The sequence below is a fragment of the Castanea sativa genome, chromosome 4, assembly GCF_040712315.1.
Source record: "Castanea sativa cultivar Marrone di Chiusa Pesio chromosome 4, ASM4071231v1".
NCBI classification, from domain to species: domain Eukaryota; kingdom Viridiplantae; phylum Streptophyta; class Magnoliopsida; order Fagales; family Fagaceae; genus Castanea; species Castanea sativa.
Window position 1 is genome coordinate 33,360,741 of NC_134016.1, and position 24,797 is coordinate 33,385,537.

Genomic DNA, 24,797 nt, shown 5'->3' on the forward strand with positions numbered 1-24,797 from the left:
TAACTGCAGTTATCTCAAGTGATAGAAAATAAAAATAAAAATATTATATATGGTATGTTAGCATTTTAAATCAATTTTGAGCTATAAAATTCCAACCTTTATATAGATTGAATACCCAATCCTATTATAACTTGTTATATATAAAGTGAAAGGTTACATCTACAACATTTTCACAATAGTTTCATAATAAATTATAAATGACAAGTTGTTACTACTAGTGGATAAAAAAAGTAAATTTAGTAGTAAGTTCAAATTAGAACCAGTAACAACTTACCACCTAAGATTTGTTATGAAAATGTTGTATACGTTGCACTTCTCATATTATAAACAAAGTTTTGGAGGAATTAACTCCAACCAAAAAATAAAATAAAAATCCAACCATTACGTGTTGATTCATTAAATTATTTGTTTGTATTAAATTATTTAGATAAATTGTATGACTCATTTGTATAAATGGATGATCAATTGAATTGCCATTTAGTGAATAATAGGAATTTTACTTCACACCAGTTTGGAGGTAAACCATGTCCTTATTTAAGTCAAATCCAAGTTATACTAATATGTTTTCAAAAAAACAAAATCACACTAGTTTGCTTTATTTAATTCTTCACTTAAAAAAAAATTAGAATTTCATTTTTTTTTTCTATTTGAGATATGGATTCAAAAAATGATTCTAATATATAATTCAAATTCAATTTATGCTAGGAATCTTAAGTTTATTTGAACTAGTCATCTATACTGCATTTCTCAAACATTATTACAATGTAAAAGGCCTTTTATCTAAGCGATGTGTACTGGATTTGGTATGAGAACAACCTCTCTAAAATTATAAGGTTGTCTACCAACTGCCTCTCTTAAATCCCACACAAACTGGAGATTTGCACACTAGGATGAAAAGCTGAAATAATGGAAAATATGGGGAGAAAATAAAAAACCAAAAGTAAGAAAATATTGCTTTTTACCTTCATGTGTGTTGGGTAGAACGGATAGAAAAGTGGGAGAATAAAAAATGTATGTATGTTTTCTTTTTTTGGTTGGGTGGAAAAAATGTGGGTGAAAAAATAATTGTGTCAATTACTATTAAATCCCTATTATATAAGAAACTATTTTGTTCATTATTTTATTTTTTTTGGATGAACTATTATCATTATTATTATTATTATTATTATTATTATTATTATTGTAAGGTCGCAATTTGCACCTAAGCCCAACAAAAGGAAGGGTATAGGCCCAAGGAACCCAATACAATAAATTTGTAGAGAGTGGGTTATAAATGTTGCTTCTAATGAGCTTCTATGACAACAACAATGACTCAAAAATTCAATATGATAAGGATGGATTAGTTTGTATGAAGAAAGTTGTCCTCGGACTCAAGCCGAGGAGTAAATTCTTATATTTCTTATTTCTTAAAGATTGATTACGGATATTCAGTCTACAGTGTTTTCTCTTCCTTTTCCCGATCCCTTTTTCTCCGGGACCTTCTTCCCTCTTATACTTCCTCCTCCCCCTCTTTCTTGCTCTCCACGTGTAGTTCTAGTCTGCTAACGTTGATACTTGTCCGATTAGCACCCTCTGGAAGTCTTTAGGTAATAGCTGTAAGGTATAAAATCACTGTTCAGATATCACTTCCCCATTAATATGGCTAAAGACTTAGGTACAGAGCATTCAATGCAGTGGTAGCATTTTTTTCTTAGATATTTCTCAACTATTCCTACTCTCTGTACCCCCCTAAAACATATCCTCATCCACAAGTCCTCCTAGAAGATCATTCTAGACAACATGATGCACCATCTGACCCTTACTTCGCTTAGCCGAGGAGATACTCCTCCTTGTTATTGTTATTGTTATTGTTATTATCATTATTATCATTATTATTATTATTATTATTATTATTATTATTATTATTATTATTATTATTATTATTATTATTATTATTATTGTGGGAGGTCCGAGGACCGAAGAGGATTAGAACACAAAATATCTCGCATAATCCCACCAGCAGAAGTATATCTGCTTCGAAGACTTCACCGACCCGAGGATGGGCGTGGATACAAGATAATGTCTCGTGAAAGCCCGTGGAGAAGAGAAAAGGGGGCAAAGATGGTGGGAGGAAGCTTCCTGGAAAGGTGTACCTCCCCCTTTTCGCATTGAATGCCCTGCAACAATCTTATCAATTGCATTAATGAGGAAATGACACTTGAATAGTAGCTTCACAACTAGCAGCTCCTTCTATCACTTCAGTAGAACTTTGATGGGACAGGTATCCTAGGAAAAGCCGTGAGGCATACATGTGGAGGGCTAAGATGCAAGTAGGAAAGATATATAATGAAGGAGAACCTCCCAGATAAGGGGTGGAAAGTTTTTCCTCTAAGGGATAGAAAAATAAACAGTGTAAAATCTTGTGTAAAATCAGGAATATTTGTGTATAAGAAACAAATCTTCGGACAAACCCGAGGAGAGCACTATTTTTAGCAACTACTTAAATTACACCTCTCTATTATTTTGAGTTCTTCAGCCATAAACTTAAGCTTAGTTTTGAATAGCACTTGAACTGTTTTTCCACTCTCTATAGAAATTTTATTATTTGGGCTTGGTTTGAAGGACAAGGCATCACTGTTCTTAGTGGGCTTGGGCCTTCATTTTCTTAGTACTTACAATTATTATTATTATTATTATTATTATAAGCACTACTACTACCCAGAAAGCCGTATGCTTTGGAAGAAGCTTGTACAGTTTGGGAAGAGGTTTTGATTGATTAAAGGGGTATTTCCATGGGTTTGCCTTGGTATCGTATTCATACCGTCGTATTGAATGACCACTTGATGAAATTTGGAGGTACGTGGGACATATGGCCGATACTACTGGAAGGATTCCTCTTTGGATAATATCAAAAAAAAAAGAATGTATTCCTTCTTCCGCAAAGTTAAAATTAGGCAAGGAGAATAAAGCGAATTTCACGGACTGGTTCGATAATCAATATTCCCTTTTTCATCAATTCTGTAAAAGTTAAACGCTTCCGAACCCCTTTTTGTCGCCCCCATGTCGCCACATGGGAGGGACATGGACTTATGGATCCATAGACCCATAGACCCATGGATTTATACATCTCAATCGGAAAAGAAAGAATCGGAATTGATCGATATATTTATCGAAACAAACAAAAAGGAAACGAAAGACGAAACATAAATCATGTATCAACTAAGCCCTCTCGAGGACATGATTAAGAATAAGAAAGAGGAATCCCATGTAAATACCATGGAATAAGGTTTGATCCCTTAAAATTATAATTTAAATAACATCGTATTAAGAAATGAATATTAAGATTACATGAAGTACAAAATTGTAATTGTGTTCTATCTCCCTATTTTCCTTTTTTTTTTCCCTCTAATTAGGGGATTAAATTTTCTGACCTAGAGTGAAATCACTGTCCATCCACAACTTCCATCCTTCTAGCTTTCATTCCTACCATACAGATGGAAATCTCAATCTATTCCCCATTTTCATTTTCCTACATCCTCTATAAAATTCCCCCAACCAAAATGGCTAAAGTTATCATTCAACTTTTTTTTTTTTTTGAAAAATAATTACAACATGCTGCTAACCTTGCAGCTTGATTCCTTTCCCCCTAAACCCCCAAGCACTTTGTACATGGAGATGTGTCAATTCAACTACAAAGCATTTGACAAGTTATCATTCAACTTAGTTCTTAACAATGTGAGACACCATCCGAGGTTTTTTTTCCCCTTTAACTAATTAATTAGAAGAAGAAGAATAGACTAAAATGTAATAAGCATGAATGCTAGATCCACCAGAATGATGTTGCTTTAATATCTTGTTTAGAAAGGGGAAATGAACAAAATAAAATTAATTTTTTTAAGAGATATTAGATATACTCATATACCCCACATTTTAACAGTTTTGTAGAAACGAATTAATATCATAACAATGAAAAAAGGAATAGAATGACTAATTAGAAAATTTATATTCCATTTCACCCATTCATATGTGTTACTGTTAGGTGGGAAAATGGGTGGAATGATTGTTTCCCTTATTAATTGTGGCAAAATTATGTTTTTAATATTCATTTCTATAAAACACAAATGAGCTATTATAGAATATTATTATATAACTACCACGCACTCTTAGCGTGATTGTCACTTTACAAGTATAATTGTTTGTGGAGTGTGAGGGGGCAATAGTTGGAGATCAAGTCTTTAGGCTAGAGTAGAATCTTTACCTTGTATAAAAAAAAAAGAATATATATATATATATATATTAGTATTTATTTAAATTCTCCAATATTGTAAAAAATCTTACTCATTTTCATTATGATTTGTTTCATTCATTTATAAATTAACTCTGAAATGTAATTAAAGGTAATCTCTAAGGTAGACCCAAAAAAAAAAAAAATTGGACCAGAGCCCCATTATACAATTCGAACTCAAAAGAAAAATACCCAAATTCAACTCAGGGTGAAGAATGGTTAACATATACTTGACTTGCTTAATCTTGGGTCAAGTTGGATTAACTCTACCCGGCACATTTTAAAGTGAATTTTCCCCTCACATATTAGATTTAGATTGGATAGTATAATATATTCATTCTTCATAGTCTTACAAGCATATCTAGTATTTATACTGATGATATACTGTACTTAAAAAAAAAAACATGTTATGATTATATTGATGATATACTGTGCTTAAAAAAAACACGTTACGGTTCATGATGTTTAGTGTTTTTTTTTTATTCGTTCTTTTATGATAATGATATCATTGATTAACTAGGAATTATATAAACTTAAGAATCTATGTATTATTTACTTTTTTTAAAAACTAATTTGTTATTTGTTTTCTTATTTGTGTGAATGGATGATAAAGACAACATAATTGTATTATTATTATTATTATTATTATTATTACATGTGAAAAAATAAAAAATAATTCATAATTCGATCAACTCAACCGGCTTACAATCCATTGAAAATGACTTGTTAGGTGTACACGTAAAAGACTCAAAGGATTAGTGTGCGTTTGGCTACAAATTAAAAAACCAACTTATTTTACTATTCAACTTATTTTTGCTATTATTTATAGACTACACGGTACTATTCATGGGTCTCACTGTCTTATTTCAATTAACTTTTACTTTTTATCTACAGTATTTTCAATAAAATATTTTCAATTTCATTAAAATAAACAGATTTTAAATAGACCCTTAGGCTGCGTTTGTTTTAGTGTAAAATATTTTCCGGGTGTAAAATAATTTCAAGTGAAAATATTTTTGGGAAAGAAAAATAATTTCTAGTATTTGGTTGCATTTTAAAAATTATATTATAAAATAATTTTAAGTGTTTGATAACATTCTGAAAATGCAAATTTTCTACTAGTTTCTCACATTTTCTTAGTCATTTTCTCAGTTTCCAAACAAATTTTATATCAGAAAATCCACTGGCACCCACAACACACCCACAGAGAATCCACCACCACTCACACACCAGCACCACACAACACAAAAACCACCAAAACACCACCACCCACACCACCACACCAACAACAACAAAAACCAGAGATCAAAGAGAGAAAGATTGAGAGATTGAGGGAAAGAGAGATAGATCGGGAAAGAGAGAGATCTGATTTGGCCTGGAGGATAGCGGTTCGAGCTTGGGGCTTTGGGCGACGAGATCGGTTGTTCGATCTAGAAGCGGTAGCGACGACGGGGGTGGGTGGTGGGTTGTAGATTAGTGAGTGGTGGTTTGATCTAGAGGCGGTAGCGATCTTGCTAGCGCGAGCTTGACGACGCGAGCTTGATCTCACTCTTTCTATTCTCCCTTCGTGCTCTTTCTCTCTCTTTGTTTTCTAAAAAATGATATTTGAAGGTAAAAAAAGAATGTAAAGAATTTTCCACCAAAGAAGGGTTATTTTCGGTCAAATTGTAAAATAATTTCAGTTTGACCATATTTTTTGTGTCTACCAAACACACAACATAGTGTAAAACAATTTTCTGAAATACATTTCAGCCAAAACAAACACAGCCTTAGTTTCTACTCTCTAATAGGAGTATATTCTTTTTTTTTTTATATATAAAAAAAAAAAAAAATTACGAACACATCACTTTTGTTTTTGTTTTTGAGCACATCTCACTATTCTAGGGTGCGTGACTGAAATCTGTCCATTCCAATCCAAACACATCATCATCATTATTATTATTATTATTATTATTTACTTAAATTAAATGTGCTCGTAAACATTGGTACCTATAATTTTTTTGAGTTTGAGCGAAGTGCACAAAACTCCGCAGGAAAAAATAATAGTATAATTAATATAGGGATTGCCGAAATAATAAAAAAAAAGAAATCGGGATTGCCAAAAACATAAAAAAAAATGTAAAATCATTGAGTTCCGTGAACCACAATGCCAAATTTGTGATTCAGAGTAATACAGAACTCCGTCTTACTCATACCCCTCTAACGCCGTCATCTCCGCCGCAACGTCGTTACTCTAACGGCGTTCTCAACTAACGGAGCACGACCAAAAGGCCCCAAAAAAAAAAAAAACGAAAAACAGAATGCAAAATAAACTGTATAAAAGATCTTCAACTCCGCAGCAGACATAATGAGAGAGAGAGAGAGAGAAGAGAGAAGAGAGAAGAGAGAGAAAGTCCGGCCTTAAGCCTAGCCTTTCGCCGCACTGCTCGTTTTTAGAGCAAAGAATTTATAAAGAAAAGCGAAAGACAAGAGAGAAAAAGATAGAGAGAGAGAGAGAGAGACAGTAAAGGAAAAAGAAAACAACAAGAGAGAGAAAGAGTTTTTTTTTTTGGTCGAAATTCGAAGGAGATTGGTTCTGCATTATTGGTGTTTAAAGCTTTGAATTCAGACACTTTGGTGAGTAAACTGTGAGTTTCAAATTCGGTTTCCTTTTTGTTCAACAGCTTGGAAGCTGAAACTTCACGTCAATTGTTGTAATTCTGATCAAACTAGTTAATCCATTATTTTCCTGCTATCTTTATGGATCTTTATGTTATGGTTTAAGGTTTTGATTTTTTGATTTTTTTTTTTTTTTGTTTAATGATAATTCTGATGGCAGATTCGCTGACTTCTGTGACTCAATTTTTTCCGGGTTCATGGCTTTACTTTTACGTGTACGGAAAATATGTAAAGCTGTATTGTTGGTCAAGAAAATTTTCTTCCCAAGTGTTTGAAGCAATAATTGAGAGCAATTCCATAATTTGGAGCTATTCGATTTATTAGAGGAAGTGAATGCGCCTCCGATCTTTCTCTTCTCTCTAGTACGCGGATCTGAGAAGCACCACTGAGTATTTGAGGCTCCAACGTTCCAATTCCGCTTTGAGAGTTCTGAATTTTCAAAGAATTCAATTATTAGTCAGAGAATTCACTGAATTTGAGGCTCTGAGGATACTTTGTTTACATAATTCGGTTCAAAAAACAAAAAACAAACATGGAGCTTCCTCAACCTCGTCCCTTTGGAACCGAAGGTACTTTCAGAAACATGTTTTTTTTTTTTTTTCAAATTTGTTTCGTTTAGACAACAATGAAAATATGTTTTGGTTTTTGTTTTTTTGGTACAGGACGGAAACCAACACATGATTTTCTGTCACTGTACACTCATTCAACTGCCCAGCAAGATCCAAGGCCATCTTCTCAAGGTATTTTTTTTTTTTAATTTTACATATAGTAAAAAAGTAAGATTTTTTTCTATTTCTATTTCTATTTCTATTTCAGTCATCTAAGATCTCAAAAATTAAAGGAAGGTTTTTTTTTTTTTTTTTTTGGTTTTAAAGATTTATTTTTTGTTGGGGGAGTTGGTAATTTGGATTTTTATGTTTTTTTTTTTGATAAATGGATTTTAATGTTTTCGGATATAAATAGAAAATATATAATGAAAAGAAGATAGTAGTATATCATATATCTAATCTTTGAATCTTGATGCTTGAATAATAATGAATAGGCATAGGCATCACAATTTTGTGTGTGCACGTGATGGCAATTGAATCATGGATCTGGGCCATGAGTTTTAAGTGGGCCAGTTTTTTTTAAATAGGTTGTCGAATCCGAAAAGGAAGGGGTTAGAAGTTAGCAATTAGCACCATCAGATTGGAATTCGGCATTTGGTGGGACCGATTTTGGATTTTGACAAATCAAAATTTGACGTGTCACATCAGAGGCACTATTCAAGTACATCATCAATATCATACATGAGTCACGCCCTTGATTTTCTTCTTCATTCATGAAATATGTGATTAATGGTGGTGAAATTATGTATATCGCACATGCATGCAAAAGCTGCATTGAGTATTTAATTTTTTCATATATTGGTAGTTATTATGGTGGGGAATTTTTCTTTATTAAAAATACCAAAAATATTTTATTTGATTTGAAAAAAAAAAAAAACACTAAGAAAAGCTGATGGAGTTACAAGATCCTTAGCATTTTCATTTTAAAAAACATTAAAATTACAACTCTACAATGTTGTTCTAAAAAGATTTGAAATTTAAAATTTTAGTAGCTAGGCTACATAATTTTGAAAATTTTAGCAGCATATATTTTTTTTCTGCCAAATTCGAAATTTTCTTAATATAGCTCATACCAGCAGACACCAAAATTTGAACTTTCTTGTTTAACTTTTGCCCATTCAGATTTCATATTAATTTAATATGAGAACCATGTTCAGATCTGAATTCCACGAATTGTATAGTACGTTGTCAAAAATTTTAAAAGACTTCATTTTTTTTTTTTTTTATAGAAATATTGTTTGGTTGCAAATTTCATATAGGTAGTTGAGGACCTTTTTTTTTTTTTAAAGGTGCGTGGCTCTAAAATTTTTATAAATTTACATGGAGTACATGTTAGCCAGGTCTCTCTCCTTGTGGAGAAAGTATCTTTTGTAATTATTATATCTAATCACTCATATCATAATTCAATGAGTGAATAACATGTGATTCAGTTTTATACTCATTTGTTATAATTCATTTTATACCAATCTTCCAAGTTCCATTCTATGATTTTCATTCATTAAATTATTACACGGATGACTTTTTGAAAAAGAAAAATGATACGGATGGCTTGACCTGGTATAATAGTAACATGAGAGCTTCTTTTTTTTTTTTTTTTTTTTTTTCCTTCTTGTTGCCCATAATTACATAAACATATGCTCATTAATCAGTCTGATCACCTAGATCTAAATAGGAACTCCTTTGTTTCTTCATGCATGAACAGGAAGTTACCTCAAAACTCATGATTTCTTGCAACCATTAGAGCGGATAGGAAAGACCAGTGCAAAGGAAGAAACCACAGCTGAGATATCATCGGTGGAAAAGCCGCCGCCTCCGGCACCACCGCCTTCGGTGGAGCACATTCTCCCCGGAGGGATTGGGACTTACACTATAAGCCACATTTCATCCTATTTTAATCAAAGGGTTCCAAAGCCAGAGGGGTCAATATATACTGTAGCACAAACAAGTAGTACGGATAGGAATGATGAAAATTCCAACTCCAGTTCTTATACAGGAAGTGGGTTCACATTGTGGGAAGAATCTGCGTTGAAAAAGGGAAAGACAGGGAAGGAGAATATGGGTGAAAAACCAGTCACAAGAGGTAAAAAAACAAAGTCGTTTTAATCGTTTTTGTGTCCCATAACTTTTTTTTTCAACATTCATTCATGCATGCATTACCGACAGTCCGACATATACGTAGTTTGCGTGCCTAGTGAGCTAAAAGAACGGCCAAAGTTTTATCACTGGTTTTAACCTCTTCATTCTTTTTCTCCTTGGAGCCATTCATTCGTTCTTGGTCTAAAACAACACTAACGAATAATTCTTAGATAATTTCAGAATTCTATGAATGATGTTTACTTATCTCATATTTATGATGGTATTTACTTATTATATTTTTAGTGAGATTTATCATGGATGTGAGAGGAGAAAACATCATTTCACTATATTCTAAAAATACTTAAGTATTTTCCCCCCACAAGATAGAAAAAAAGGACCAAAGTTTTGAAAGTAGCACATAGATTTTGAAAAGCAATTTATGCATCCATTCTTTTCATTTGTATTTTTCTAATTAGTCCTTGATTGTTTGAATTTGAAGCGATGCAAAAAGTAGACCTATTATCAGCTATCATATATATAGGGACATGACATGAGGGCTATATATTGAAAATGATCTTGAATATGTTATCATAGGACATTAAGAATATGTTTCTAAAAATAAATAAATAAATTTAAGACCATGACATGTTGGTCTATGGTCAGAAGTCTCAACCTAATAAATACAATTTAAATTAAAACTCAGTATATATAAAATTGTAATACATTAAGAGTATGACTTTGTGGTCTATGGTCGGAACTCTCATCCTAATATAATTTAAATTAATAATAATTCAAAAAAAATCTGGGAGTTCTTGTACCTAAATAATAAAGTTTTCAATTCTGTTGCATAGCTGTACAACCACTTCCTGGAGAGCAAATTTTCAAATCAAGCTGGTCAAGTTCCTCGAAACCAAAAAAATAATTATAATAAAAATTAAATTTTCAAATCATCATTGAAATGTAATAATAAAAGAACTATTAAAGGTGTGAGACATTGCAAGTGTAATAATCTCCAATAACGTAGGTTCAAACAATGAAGCCACCATCTATAATCTACTAATTAAAAATTTTCAAATTTTTTCTTTTAAATATATATATAAAAAATTAGGGATCATCCAGATATAAAATTCGTTCTAGATTTAAAATTAGTTGGAGCAGCTCCCTCTCCGTGGAAGACAATTAATTGGGTGACCAACGTATGATTAGTTTGGTTGATTGCAATGTTTCGATGGGCCTTTTGGGCCATCAGTGGGCTACACAACATTTCGGGATAGCCATTCATCTCCTATACAAGGGCCCAAAAAGAAAAAAGAAAAAGAAAAGAAAGAGGAAACTAGATAAAATAAAATATATAAAAGAAATAGTAGATTTATTTATTTTTAATTATTACTATTGTTTTTATCATCGGTTCATACGTTTTTGATAACTATGGATAAAAATGTTTTACTTAATATATAATCCAAGGATGAATATACTCTTAAAAGAATTGAAGGATAAAATTACCATAGTTGAAAATACAAAATTTAATAAAGGCTATGGTCATGGCTTAATAAAATATTAAATTTATTACACTTGCTAATGCTATTGGTATTGGTCATAACATTTTCTCAACAAAAAAAAAAAAGTATTGGTCCTAACATATTTTTTAAAAAAATTTAAATTGATGTGGTCAAAACATTTTTATGTAAAATTGGAGTATAATTTTGTATCATGTGTTTGCTTTAAAATTTTTATTTTTTGTGCCAATTATGTTAATTTAATGCAAAATACAAGGAGTTCAATATAAATAAACCATAAGAATATATATCAACCTAGTCACTAACTCTATGCACGGGAACTTACCTATTTGTGAGGTAGATTAAAATAATTTTATAAAATTTTAAATTGATTTAGAAACTACATTATTGCATGACTTGCTCTTATATAATTTCAATTTGTGTTACAAATTGATGAAGAAGCCATTGCTTGAACGCGTAATGGCTTACAAAAAATTTGTCAAACAATTTCAAATATTGTAAAAAAATAACTTAAAAATTTAGATATTAAAACTTCTGAAAGACCAAAAAATATTAAAGAAAAATTATCAACATTTAATTTGAGTTTAAGTTGGACTTGTCAGAGAAAAAGAGTTTCACTCTAATTAAGTTTGGACTAAATAAAAATAATTTTGTTTAAAAAAATGATGAATTTCAGTTTAAGTTGAACTTGTTAAAAAAATAAAGTTTCACTCCTTTATTAAGTTTGGACTAAACAAAAATAATTTTATTTAAATATTATGCAGACTTGAAAAATTGTAGGAGTTTGAGAGGTTTCATATATATATATATATATATATATATATATATATATATATATATATTACACGTCGAAGAGAGAGTTTGAATACCATGTGTTTGTCTAGTTAAAAATAAGTCAAATTTATCAACTTTTTACACTATATGTGTGTTTTTCTTATTTTAATTGTACCCTTCTAAACTAGTTTTTGAATTATAATATTCGGGCAACCTCTGTACTGAATACTGTATAATTGATCATAATTATAGTAGACTGGTTCGGTACAAACGGAAATACGAAAACTCAATCTTAAATGACATCCGACCAAAAAATAAATAAACACACACTTTACTGAAACCTTGGCATGTACAGAAGCTGGGGCGAAGTTGAGTGGACAACAATGGACGACGTCGTCAGAGAGGCCATCACTGTCGTCTAACAGTAACAACAACAACAACAACAACAACAACAACCACCGCAACAGCTTCAGCTCTCTCTCTTCCTCTCAGTCAGTCAATTTCTCCTTCCTCTGATTCTCTTTCATGTTGTTTTCTTTCATTTCCTCTCCTGTTTAATGCACTGTAATCAAGGGAGTAATGGGTTTTTAGGAAATGCTGAACAGGGCTACAGGGCAGAAGAACAAGAGCAAAAGCTTCATGGAAATGATCAAATCCGCACAAGGTAGTACCCATGAAGATGACATAATAATAGACGATGAGGAAGAGTTTGTCCTTAAGAAAGAGCCCTCTACTCCTGTTGCTACTCCCGCTTCTACCACTCCCCACATAGGTATATTCTCGCTCAAAACCTGATATTAATTATTATTACTTCGTTTCTTGTTTCCCAAGAAACTGGTTTCATAGCGAGATTCTTGTGTTATATAGACATATGAAATGTAGCAAAAGATTGTTTCTTTTAGTTTCTCTTGTTGTTTTCACTGAATTAAAAAGTGTGAGTATATACAGGGGAATTGAGGGTAAAAGTGGACGGGAAGAGCTCTGATCAGAAGGCTAACACACCACGTTCCAAGCATTCTGCAACAGAGCAGCGTAGAAGGAGTAAAATTAATGATAGGTAAGTCTTCCTGCCTCTTTTTCTCATTTGGAACTATGTCTCTGTATTTGCAGTGAGTGTGTACTTGGAGGGTTTTTTTTTTTTTTTTTTTTTTCTTTTTGGAGAACCGAATATTAATTAAATCATCTCTCATTCCTGCTTAATATTTGCCATGATGTTTGTTATTTATTGATCTAAGTAGCCCCGGTCCTAGTAATTTCATCACTAGAGTGTGACAGACTTGAAATGATACAACTCTGAAGTCCCTAAAAGACATGAACATAATCGCCTGCGAACCTCTAAAACTATCTGGCAGTCTCTTTTATGAAACATATCATCTGTATAATGGTTTTTCATTCGACTCCCCTTTTTTTATGCACAAAATATTTGAATTGAAATTTGTCCCTTTTTTTTAATGTTAATTGAGTTATCTGCTTTATAAATGTCATTTTTTTTAATTTAAATTGTAGTTTTGTTTTCATATAGTTTGTGAGTGGAGGTTTGGGGGTGCGTTTCTAGTACTTATAGCTGTCTAAGGTTGCCTCTGGTGAAGTTGGGAACAAGGCTGATAAGTAATCATATAGAAGATAATTCAAAAGCAGTTTAGCAAGTTAGATTAGAATGGTCAAACAATTTGTTTTGAAACACAGGCAATGGAGTGAGCGCTTTTGCAGTTTCCTCTCTCTGTGTGTGTCTGTCTTTTGATTTTTTATGGCTGCTACAAGCAACACGTGACAGCTGTGGTGATTCTTTTTGTTGGAAACTTACATTAATCATATTGATGTTCTGCATAACCATTTGCAAGTAATATTTTCCCCCTGGTCAAACATAAATAAAAGATTTATGATTTTGTGGGAGTACCGGTTAGCATTATGGCTCTTTTTTGTTATTAGAAGCAATCAGTTGATTGTTTACTAATTAGGTTGTTGCCAACATCTTATTCTAAAAAAATGAAGTTACCACGCAGATTTCAGATGTTGAGGGAACTCATTCCTAATAGTGACCAAAAGAGAGATAAGGCATCATTTTTATTAGAGGTATATACCTATCTTATTGTAATCTGCCCTTTCACTTCTTTCCCTCACCTTACATTGTGCTAACTATTGAATGGTGTGGTTTTGGAATCTTTTTGCAGGTTATCGAGTACATTCAGTTTTTACAGGAGAAAGTACATAAGTATGAGGGGTCATACCAAGGATGGAGCCATGAACCAGCAAAATTGATGCCATGGGTAAATTTTATTTTTGCCTCTATGCTCTCTGTGTAATTTGGAAACATCAACACTCATTAGATTTCTTACTTCTTATTATGTATTTAATGATTTATTTTGTGTGTGTATCATCCAAATGGACTTAGTGAGGTGGAAATTTTTGCATTTTAAAGAATGCTTATTTAACACGCATATAATGGTCATATATTTGGAGAACAAATATTTGAATTTAAGCCAAATCATAGTCTATTGAAAATTTATTTTGCAAAGAATCTTGTTTGCTTATCTCAATTGCATCCATATTTTGCATACCCTTTTGCAAGCATTACCATAGTGTCTAATTTCTAGACCTAGGCTACCACGGAAAAAACCTTAGAAAATCTGATAAAAGCCTTTCAACACCTGTGCAAAAGGTTTGAACAAGAGTGCTAGGAATAGTGCACAATTAAATAAAGTAGATGTTTCCCTTGATTGGATAATCTGTGGCATACTACATCAAGCTTCCCACATGGGAGGTGATAATGTTGACGTTGAGGGCACACTACCTTCTAAGAAAAGCTATCAAGCCCATTTCAATCGAGATACAGCTCTAGGGGATAGTTTAGACTATTCAAATTATGTTCACTGTAAGATCTAGGAACTCTGTTGAATGAGTAACAGTGAACATCCAAGTGGACACACCAAAAGAAGTTGAGACATCTAACAAGAGTGAGGTTAAGCATGTATTATCCCAACCTAGACAGGCGGCCAAAGAAACTCAAACCCAATAAGCCTAAAAGAGTTTGAAGTGGCATCAAACAAAGAGCACATTCCCCCTGTAATCCAGTGTACACCCAACAGTTCTGTCAATGGATCCATGGGCATGTGTCTATTTGAAGTCAGCACATGTTAGGCTCAAGTGGTTTACTTTTAGACCGTTCAAAGTGTTAAATCAACCTGGTTTCTATGCCATGTGGATTACCAAAAACAAACTGCAGTAGCTAGACTCTGACTTGCTAGAGTACTACCTAAAGCTATTCTAGACAGGGTCAAGTCTCTCCCACTCTGGGAGAGTTGATGCAGACAGCGTATTGTTACTGATTTAAATTACGGGATTTGAATTTTATTTTGAGGTTTTAAGGGATTTCATTGCTGTTCAAATGATGATCTGATTTCTCCTTATTTATTTGATGTAATTTAGAACTTATTTAAAGGCTCCAGAGAAAACATTATGAACACATATGATTGATGAATAAAATTTTTCATTGGAATTTTCCAATGGATTGGTGTCAATTCTTAGCTATCTAGGTATTGATTCCAAGGTTTTTGGCTTGGTGTTTATTCCTAGGTCTATCCTTTTTTTGTTCTGTTTATTTTTCTCAATTTTCCTTTCAATCTTGTGCTGCATCAGATCCATACCACTGCTGAAACCTAATAGTTGATGATATCTCCCTTGTTTGAAACAGAGAAACAATCACAGACCAGCAGAAAGTTATGTTGATCAATCACGAGGTGTAAATAGTGTGTCTGCTCCTGCATTAGTGTTTGCTGGGAAGTTTGATGAGAAAAATATCTGCGTCTCTCCAACCATTGCTGGGAGTGCACAGAACCCAGTAGAATCTGACATAAGTACTGCTACTACCTTTAAACAGATGGATAACCACCCCATAATCACCAATAAGGGAATACCCTTTCCTATGTCACTGCAGCCAAATGTCTTCACACCTGTCAGGATTAGTGGTGCAGTGCCTCAACTTCCTCCTAAATTGGCATCTGATGCAGAAAACATTTCATCTCATCCTCAACCACAGTTATGTCAGCTGAGATCATGTCCTACTGATGGTGGCACAACTAGTGACAAGCCGAAAGAACAGGACTTGACTGTTGAAGGTGGTACCATTAGCATCTCAAGTGTGTATTCTCAAGGGTAAGTATATGTGTATTTTACATGATTACTTAGTATCTTGACTTTCTTTAAGGTAAGCCACACATTCTTGGACAAACTGTGAATTTCACGTTGGGTCTTAATGCTGTTGGTTCATGTCTGATAAACATTAACGTGTACACACTATTAAGACACTTATTGAACTGCCAGATTAGGCACCTTGGTGATCCTAAAGTTTTGGCACTTCTCGTGGCATGATCTTTAAAGGACCATTATCCTGTTAGGTTACAACAGGACTACAATTATTTGAGTTGGATACTGCAGATAGCATTTGCACTGGACCATAATCTTCTTAATGATGTCCCTAGGTTCGCTTGCCTTCAGCTCACTGAGCTGCTCTGCCATATTAGGGAACAAGCAACTCATGCTGTTGATGATTGGCTCCTTGTTCTAAATTTGTATAGACGATATATGTAATAGCTATAATAGTCTTGGTAAGATGGTTGGAGGATGCTGATTCCCCATTATTGTACAAGCCCTGTCAGCCTTGACTATTCCTAGCCCTATGCCACTTAAGCATGAGTTTTGAACTCATTTCCACATCAAGTCGAGAGTGATTGGAATAAAACTTTTAGCATGTATACAATAAAAATAAAAAGTTGTACCTAGTACACAAGTGACAAGACTCACACTCTTGTAGGGGCCGGGAAAGGTGGTTGATATACAGTCTTATCTTAAATTTTGGAGAGGCTTATTCCCAAACTTGAATTGTGACTCATTGCTTGGACAAAAAGCACTGATCATCGCACCAAGGTCAGGCCTCTTGTTGATCGAAAATGTCATTCTTTAAATGGCACTTCCCCCCCCTTGAAAAGGCATGATGGGGTGAAGAGTGAGGTTGTGGCTTCAAAACCTACTAGGTGGGTGTGTGTAACTTAGCAATGAAAAGAAAAATTTGCTTAAAGTCAGTGCTTTAAATGGTAGACTCGGTTCTCAATTCATTCTCCATTAGTCAGTAAAAAGAGATTTTGCCTAGTCGTAATTTGTGAACATCATTTTGAGAGGCCGTACTTTGAATCAGTTTATTGATTAAAACTCTCTAACATGAAGGGATATTTGGTATTGAACAGGTTGTTAAGTACTCTGACAGAAGCACTGCAGAGTTCTGGAGTGGATTTGTCACAAGCCAGTATCTCAGTACAAATTGAGCTTGGAAAGCAATCTAATGGTAGAGCGACCAGACCACCATCTGTTGTAAAGGTATATAAGTATATTAATATTTTACACCACAATTGGTACTCGAAGTCTCTTTTCAAGTGAAATTTGTATTAGAGTTTAGTGCACATATTTCATTTCCATCTCTGTAGAACTTAGCTAAACTTTGTCTTCCAATGGTCCCTAGGTTAATGAGGTTCCAACTAGCAATCAGGGGACAATACGCTCTAGAGTTGCAAGTGCTGAAGACTCTGACCAAGCCCGAAAGAAGCTCAAGACAGGCAAAAGCTAAAATGACAGTTTCACTATTTTCTTATTTTTCTAATTGTATTAATTGATTTTTTTGGGTAGCCTATATCGTCTTGGGAGGGTTTATTCATGTCTTCTGCTGGTTTATAAACTACCCAGTTGAGACCAAGATTGATTGTTTGTACATGTAGCATCTTTCAATTAGTTTGTTGGGATCCACATATTTCCCAGCAAAATAATATGTATTATTTATTTTCTATTTGTTGTCATCATAGAGGCTTCCATGTAAGATTGAGAAGCTGCTTTTTCATTTAAAGCTTCCATTCTTGTAAAGTTTCTTTCAATATTATTTTTCTTGATTCTTGAAATGTAAGAGAATTTTATTTATTGAAGGGTGTTGTAACATGTTTTATTGCTTTAAATTCCAAAAATATTTTTGTGTCCTCAATTTCAATGCTTTAAAATAACTCTAAGGATTGATGACTTGGTATAGAATAAGGAAAAGAATATGGCATAGAATGATGAAAAATAAAGGGAAGTGTTTATTCTACATAGTTTGTGGATCCACACATTGCAAAATATAATTGAACTCGTGACTTTAAGTTACAAGTTCAATTTAAGGTGGTTGATACCGTACCGGTACCAGCTAGTATGTACCGTACCGATACATATATCGATATCGAAATATTAACGTTTTGTACCGATTTAAATACCGGCCATATCGGCTATGTATTGGCCATACCAGCTATGTATGGCTATACCGGCCAATTTCGGGCAATATCAGCTGATACATAATTTTTTTTTTTTTTCTCAGTTTTGTAATTTTTGAATTTTTGTAAGGATAGAATAATAACTTACTTGTATTAACTTATTAGTATTATTTGGTTTTTTAGTATGCAATAAACAATTAAGCTTTTTATTTTTTATATTATGTTTTCTTTTCTTTTAATTGATGCTAAAGTCTAAAATCATGAATAATTTGTTTTGAATTAAGGTAATGTTTTATGGTAAACTTTTATATTTATACACACACACACACACACACACACACACATATATATACACACATTTATATTTATAAATAATAAAAAATAACGGTAAACCCGAAACGGTACACTGGTATTGACCGGTGCCGAAATATATCGTTCCACTGGTCATACCGGTACAAGATTGACTCCCTTGGTTCAATTATTTTTGGTACAGGTTTTTCCACACAATGTGTGGAACAATTTTTTCCCAAAAATAAAGGATAAGAAAGATTGTGAAGAAAGATCATGTTAGAGCTGTGAAGTGAAACACTTGAAGAGAACATTGACTCATGAAAATGACATCTCTTTGAAACAAAAATTTTCTTTGTTTTAAGGTCATAACCTTGTATCCTTTAAGGACTAATATTCAATCATTCAATCAATCTTCAAAATATATATATATATATATATATATAAATAAGCAGAGGTCTTATGTAAGAGAGCAGGAACGGAGCCAGGACTAAGAATATGAAGGGCCAACTTTGCTGCTGACTGTGTGTAAAGTTTTAGTTTTTGACTTTGCTGCTTAACTGTTAATGGTTTTTTTTTTTAATGTGTTTTTGATGTTAGCCTTGCTTCTAAGTAAGGACAAAATTATTTCATTTAAATTTTTTTAAAGATCAGGCCATTTGTTTTGGGTAAAATTGTTGATTAAGCTTAATTGTTTTTAGCTTTACTATTGGTAATTTTGTTGTTTGGCTAATTTTTTTGGGCTTATATATTATGTTTAGATTTTAGATCAAGTTTTTTTCTATGGCCTTTAAAAGAAGGAAAATGCTAGAGCTACAAACTATTTTTACAAATTGCTAATGTGGTGAGTGATTATTGATAAGTTAAAAAGTGATGTAAGTGATGAGCCTAGATGCAAACCGATAAGAATTTACTACCTCAGTATTTTGTAAAAATTTTGTAGAAAATTTTGTGACTATAACATTACTCGTAAAAGAATTAATGATATTGTTAAGGGGGTAAAGAGTAATTTTATAGAAAAAAATTGCTAAAATTAGTACCTATATAATACTAGTATTTTTTAAAAAAAATATATTAGGGAGGGTCATTGCCCCCCCTTGGTCCAACTATGCTTCTGTCCCTGTAAGAGAGTAAAATGTTCTATCATGTGATGCATTCTTTAAAATTCTCTTTATATATTTAGGCTTTCAACTTAACAAAGTTTATATTTATATTAAAGTATTAGTTCATTGAATTAACCAATAGAGTAAATAAATATATTAATTATCTATAATTGTGCATTAATTATTTATAGGAAAAGAATTTTTATGATTAATTTTTTTTATAAATTTTATATATAAATTTTTAATTGGAATAATAATAATAATTTTAGAATATAACATTCTTCCTCATATTTAGTTGCTTTGACAACAATTGACATACAAGCTATCTAAAATTAAATATTTGTGAATTCACTAAAATTAATCTTAACCATTTAGATTTCCTAACTCCTTCCATTGACATGTAATATGTATAACCAACATTGTAGTCTTTATTCTATGTAATTAAAAAGATTACTAATAGCATAAATACATTAATTTTGTTATACTAATTATTTTTAGTGATGCATTAATTATTAAGTATAATGAACTTTTGATGTCATTTTTCTAAGATTTATATGAGAACCTTTTTTTTTTTGAATTCTTGCTCAAATTTAGTTGTTCTTGTAACAATTGAAAAAAAAAATCTAACAAAAGAAAAATAAATTTAATAACACAATCAAGAATATAAAAAATAATTGAAGAATATCTTCATTTATATTTTATCAAAATGATATTTGTATTCTTTAGTAGGCATGAAGCATGTGTACAGGCATGAAGCAATTGTATTTGTATTAGTTAATATATCATGCAATTTCAAGTTTCCAAACACATATGGTATGATTGAATCACTACACTACTTTGTCTTGCTATTTTGTTTATAAAATAGAATACTAAAGATTACAATTTTTAATAAGGAGAATTATTGAAATTTTTTTTTTTTACATCGATAATTGCCCGGGGTGGGGTGATTTGAGCCCTGAGTGTCTTTCGCGGAAATACAGGAGGTGCCAACCAATTGAAATCTCTTGGCAACAATTATTAAATTATTGGAGGAAACTAAAAATTCGTGGTAGGAACTCGGCTTGTGAGATTAAAGCTAAAAGATGGAAACTGTTATTGTGAGAATAACAAGAGATATGCTTTTGCAACTCATAAATTCCAAATGACTCTAATGATGTCAGTCCACCAATATGAAACTCAGTGAACTTGTTGAGATTGATAAAACTATTGTCGTCCTTGTCAATCTCTGACATTATGCAACTCACTTCGTCTACGTCGTTTGAGACCCCAACACATGGAGAACATCCTTCAACTTGTTACGTGAGATCTTCCCATCTTTATTTTTGTCGAACTTTTTGAATTTCTTCTTGACCTCGGCCATGTTCCCAGAAAATTTCCTTGAGAATAACTATAGTTCAGATCAAGCCTTTTTTTTGAACTTGTTGAATATCTTCTTGACCTCGGCCATGTTCCCCAGAGAATTTCCTTAAGAATAATTATACTTCAGATCAAGCCAAACTTGCCTTACAGTCTCATTATAGATCAAATTGATTAATCAGGACAACGACATCATATTGCAGTAGATCCAAGCATTTGATCAAATGAGAATCTGATTGGCATGAAGATTGCACAATTGATGTAGCCAATTTTGTTGTTCGCTTTGAGATCAAGAATCACAGATCAATCAGCAGGGTAATTATCATTGCTAGTTAAAGGTTGAGTGACAATCAAAGTTTCGAGACTATCACTATTACTTAAATAATACTGAGTTGAATTTAGATCATATACGATTGATTTTGCAGACTGATTTAGAGTAGAAGAGGAAGAAAATGTATTAGATATATTCGTAGAAGCCATTATTGAGCCCTAGAATAGCTCAACGCCATGTTAAGTTTTAGTTTCTCTCTTTCTCACACTAAAACCCTCTCTAAATAAAATGGAATCTTATTGATTGAATGAGAAGAATTGGAGAGAATAATTACTAATAATGAGGTTTGCTAATACAAAACTAAAGCACTGTATCAAGCAAGGAAAGAAAGAAACTGCCTAATTAACTGTCTGTTATATCTATAAAAAAATATTTATTATACAGCAAAAACAAATTTGAAATTAGTTGCAACTAATTAAGCATGATTTGAGCTAGATCGTTGAAACTCTGGATTGGATTAATCTAATCTTCATTTGGTTTCACTCAAATGACTATGTTTTAATCTTGTTTATGCATGTGTTGGTCACATAATTCATTTATTTGTAAATTGATCACACATCTTTATTTCCAGAATTTGTTTTGCTTGGTATCATAAACGATACCTTTTTGTTCTCCTTTGAATGCTTTCTGGTTTCAAAAGTTACAGACCAAGCAAGTATTGCACTTCCTTAAAATTTGGCAATTGCTCCAAATCTTTGTCTTGCAGCGCGTTTCCAAAACATTTCCACATCTCTGATGCAAAGATGTCATTCAATGTTAGTGTGAATGAATTCAACAACACAACACAACGGAGAAATTCAATTTCTAGTGTAAAGAAGGAAAGTCAGTTATTGTAAATAATAATATGCATTCTACTTACAAAAACTACCATTAACTTTATAATTATTTTATATGATCTCTTCTCACTCATTTTTTCCAAACTTCCTAATATGTCCTCTATGTGGAGAAAGAAAGGTATATTAGAATGAAATTAGCGCCAACTCAGATTCATAATCCAAAGTAAATTTGAAAACAAATTGCGACTAACTATAATTTTACCTGTCCCAGAGAACTCGACATATTGCTACGAACAGATTAGGTTCAACAACAGTATGTATGTACTCTTTATCATATTTTTCAAAGGCTCCATTCTATGTTCTATGTTTAATTGTACTACATTTCCCTTCAAATCTTAATATCTTCGTCAATTTTGTAAGACATCGGAATCTTGTCTGGATGTACCAAAAAAAAAAAAAAAAAGAGTGTACCTAAGCATAGGTCATGTGTTTTAAAATTAGTACATTCCACCAATGAGCTTTGTTCAAATGGAACATCCTCTACTAAGTAAAGAGTGAGATCACCACTAGGTGTTTGCGTAACTTATGAATGAAAGAAGAAAAAAAAAAAAAGGTTGCTAATGTGGCCAAGTATACATCTGAGTGTCCTTTAAAAATCACATACAAAAGAAACACATGTTTTTTCATTGGAACTTGATGCTACACTTTAACTAAACCGATGGGTTGAATGTCCAATTGTATAACTGGCCATATAAGATCACCATTAATTAACAAGAAATCAAATAAGTAGTTAGTAAACTAAAATGACTGTTAAGCAAATATGAATTCTAGAAGCAAACACAAATAAAGGTAATGAATTGTCAAAAAATGAAGGTGTCTCATAAGTGTGTGTTTGTTTCCACTTTTTAAGTCCCGTTATGCGCATTTGTAAAAAGTGTACACTGTTTACGTGTTTGGCAACTTGAAAAAGTTGGCTTTAATGAAAAAGCGCGTTTCTCTACACTGAACTAAACGCGCAAAAAATTTATGGGGAGCTTCGGATCATTTTGGAAAAGCGCAGTGGCCGTTATGAAGATAGCCGTTGGACCACAGATGATTTTACCAAATTGACCTTACTTTACCCTTTCTTTGCTTTACCCAAAACAGAACAAATACTCTTGATTTTATCTTGCCTCTCATCTCTTTGCTCTGCGACCCATATGCAAACACATACACACATCGGTAAACAAAGCAAATTGAGACCCATATGCAAACACACACACCCAAATGCAAAATAGGCAGATCGTCGAAGGATGAAGGATGAACGGAGCTGGGCTTCGAAGATGGGTGAGGAAGATGATGAATAGGGTCGGCGGTGGTGCGTGGGTCGGCGCAATGCGTGAGCTTCGGTGCGATGGTGCGTGAGCTTCGGCAGCGGCGGTGAGGACGATGATGAATCTGTAAGGATGATGGTTGAATCGGTGAGAGTTTGAGGAGGATGAGAGCTTGATGATGAATCGGTGGAGAGTCTGTCTTCTTCTTCTTCTTCTTCTTCTTCTTCTTCGTCTTCTTCTTCTTCTTCCATCTGGACTGCTGGAATGTTCTTAGAGAAAAAGAAAACAAAAGAGGGGGGTAGAGATAGGATACCGTGTGTGGAGGAGAAAAAGAAGGAAAAAAGAAAAAAGAAAAAGAAAAGTAGAGAAACAGAGCTGGAGAGCTGGAGAAAGAGAGACAAGAGAGTTCTGGAATGTGTAGAGAAAAAAAAAAAGGAGAGGATGGAGATAATGGGATACATGTGTGGTGGAGAAAATTCAAGAGAAGAAAAAGAAAAAGAAAAAAAGGAAACGTGTGGATGATAGAAAGAAAGAAAGAAAGAAAGGAAATATACAATTTAGAAATGTTACCGTAATATTTTCACAATATTCTCATAATAAATTTTAAGTTTTATATTGTTATTAGTTAATATTGGTGAGTAAAAATATAATTTCAACGGTGGGTTCAAATTAGAACTAATAACAACTTTTCACATAAATTTTGTTGTGAAAATATTACGAAAAATGTTGTGAATATAACACTATTCATTGAAAAATATAATTGTTTAGAACGAATATAAGAAGAATAAATGATGATAAAAAAAAGAATAAAGTTTTTAAGTTATTACTATTTTTCTTTAGAAAAAAAAAATAGTACTATTGACAGAATATTTTTATAACAATTTTATAATAAAGTTTACATAGTAAGTTGTTATTAGTTCTCATCTAGACCTACTAATGATATATTTTTTTTCCTACTATTAACAACTTGTTATATAGACTTTATTGTGAAATTTTTGTGAAAATATTGTATCCATAACTTGTATTAAGAGAGGTAATTAAAATAAAGAATTCTCTTTATATAGACATTGTCCTTTTTAGTAATTTATCCCTCAAACTGCCACTTTTATAAGTGCTAGCCAAACACTCAGCTTTTTCAAAAAGCACTTTTTCACAGCTTTTACCAAACACTCAGCTTTTTGAAAAAACCCTTTTTCATATTGCACTTTTTGGAAACTCCACTTTTTCAAAAAGCCCAATTTCAAAAAGCTGAAACAAACTCACCCTAAGTCATAACCAAAACAATAATATTATTTATGAAACCTACATATTTTCAAGTTGTTCAAATAATTAATTCATAAAAAGTTGGTTGTCTTTCAAATATTCTAAGCTAAGAGCTACTAATCCCTTTGATTTTTAGATGGAAGAGTTTTTGGCCTTAAAGTATTGATATAATGAACTAAGCTTCAT

General features: G+C 32.5%; 1 protein-coding gene and 1 long non-coding RNA gene across 5 annotated transcripts; one reads left to right on the forward strand and one right to left on the reverse strand.

The window, feature by feature from the left end:
• The first annotated feature begins 6,617 nt into the window (after window positions 1–6,617).
• LOC142631540 (transcription factor BIM1) lies at window positions 6,618–17,914 on the forward strand. Of its 3 annotated transcripts, none has more exons than XM_075805713.1 (12): window positions 6,618–6,880; window positions 7,083–7,491; window positions 7,585–7,662; window positions 9,233–9,610; window positions 12,253–12,388; window positions 12,503–12,669; window positions 12,846–12,954; window positions 13,901–13,970; window positions 14,069–14,164; window positions 15,589–16,049; window positions 17,138–17,267; window positions 17,410–17,914. In XM_075805713.1, exons 2-12 carry the CDS (start codon window positions 7,455–7,457, stop codon window positions 17,512–17,514), a joined length of 1,767 nt encoding a protein of 588 aa, XP_075661828.1. In that variant the 5' UTR covers window positions 6,618–6,880; window positions 7,083–7,454; the 3' UTR covers window positions 17,515–17,914. The 3 variants fall into 3 exon arrangements, with proteins under 3 accessions (XP_075661828.1, XP_075661830.1, XP_075661829.1); XM_075805714.1 differs by having other exon boundaries at window positions 6,650–6,891; XM_075805715.1 differs by lacking the exon at window positions 9,233–9,610 and having other exon boundaries at window positions 6,622–6,880.
• A 2,707-nt stretch (window positions 17,915–20,621) lies between these two features.
• LOC142631097 (uncharacterized) lies at window positions 20,622–23,776 on the reverse strand. Of its 2 annotated transcripts, XR_012843510.1 has the most exons (3): window positions 23,298–23,776; window positions 21,862–21,991; window positions 20,622–21,209 (listed from the first exon to the last, which is right to left on the reverse strand). It is a non-coding gene; the product is annotated as an uncharacterized LOC142631097 (long non-coding RNA). The 2 variants fall into 2 exon arrangements; XR_012843509.1 differs by lacking the exon at window positions 20,622–21,209 and having other exon boundaries at window positions 21,795–21,991.
• Between the last annotated feature and the right edge of the window lie 1,021 nt (window positions 23,777–24,797).

Excerpts from the sequence above, each read along its gene's own strand:
- LOC142631540 (XM_075805713.1), top strand. The coding sequence starts at position 7,455 with ATGGAGCTTCCTCAACCTCGTCCCTTTGGAACCGAAG. Across the intron at positions 7,492-7,584 it reads TCGTCCCTTTGGAACCGAAG|GACGGAAACCAACACATGAT; the intron begins GTACTTTCAGAA and ends TTTTTGGTACAG. Across the intron at positions 12,955-13,900 it reads AGGAGTAAAATTAATGATAG|ATTTCAGATGTTGAGGGAAC; the intron begins GTAAGTCTTCCT and ends GTTACCACGCAG.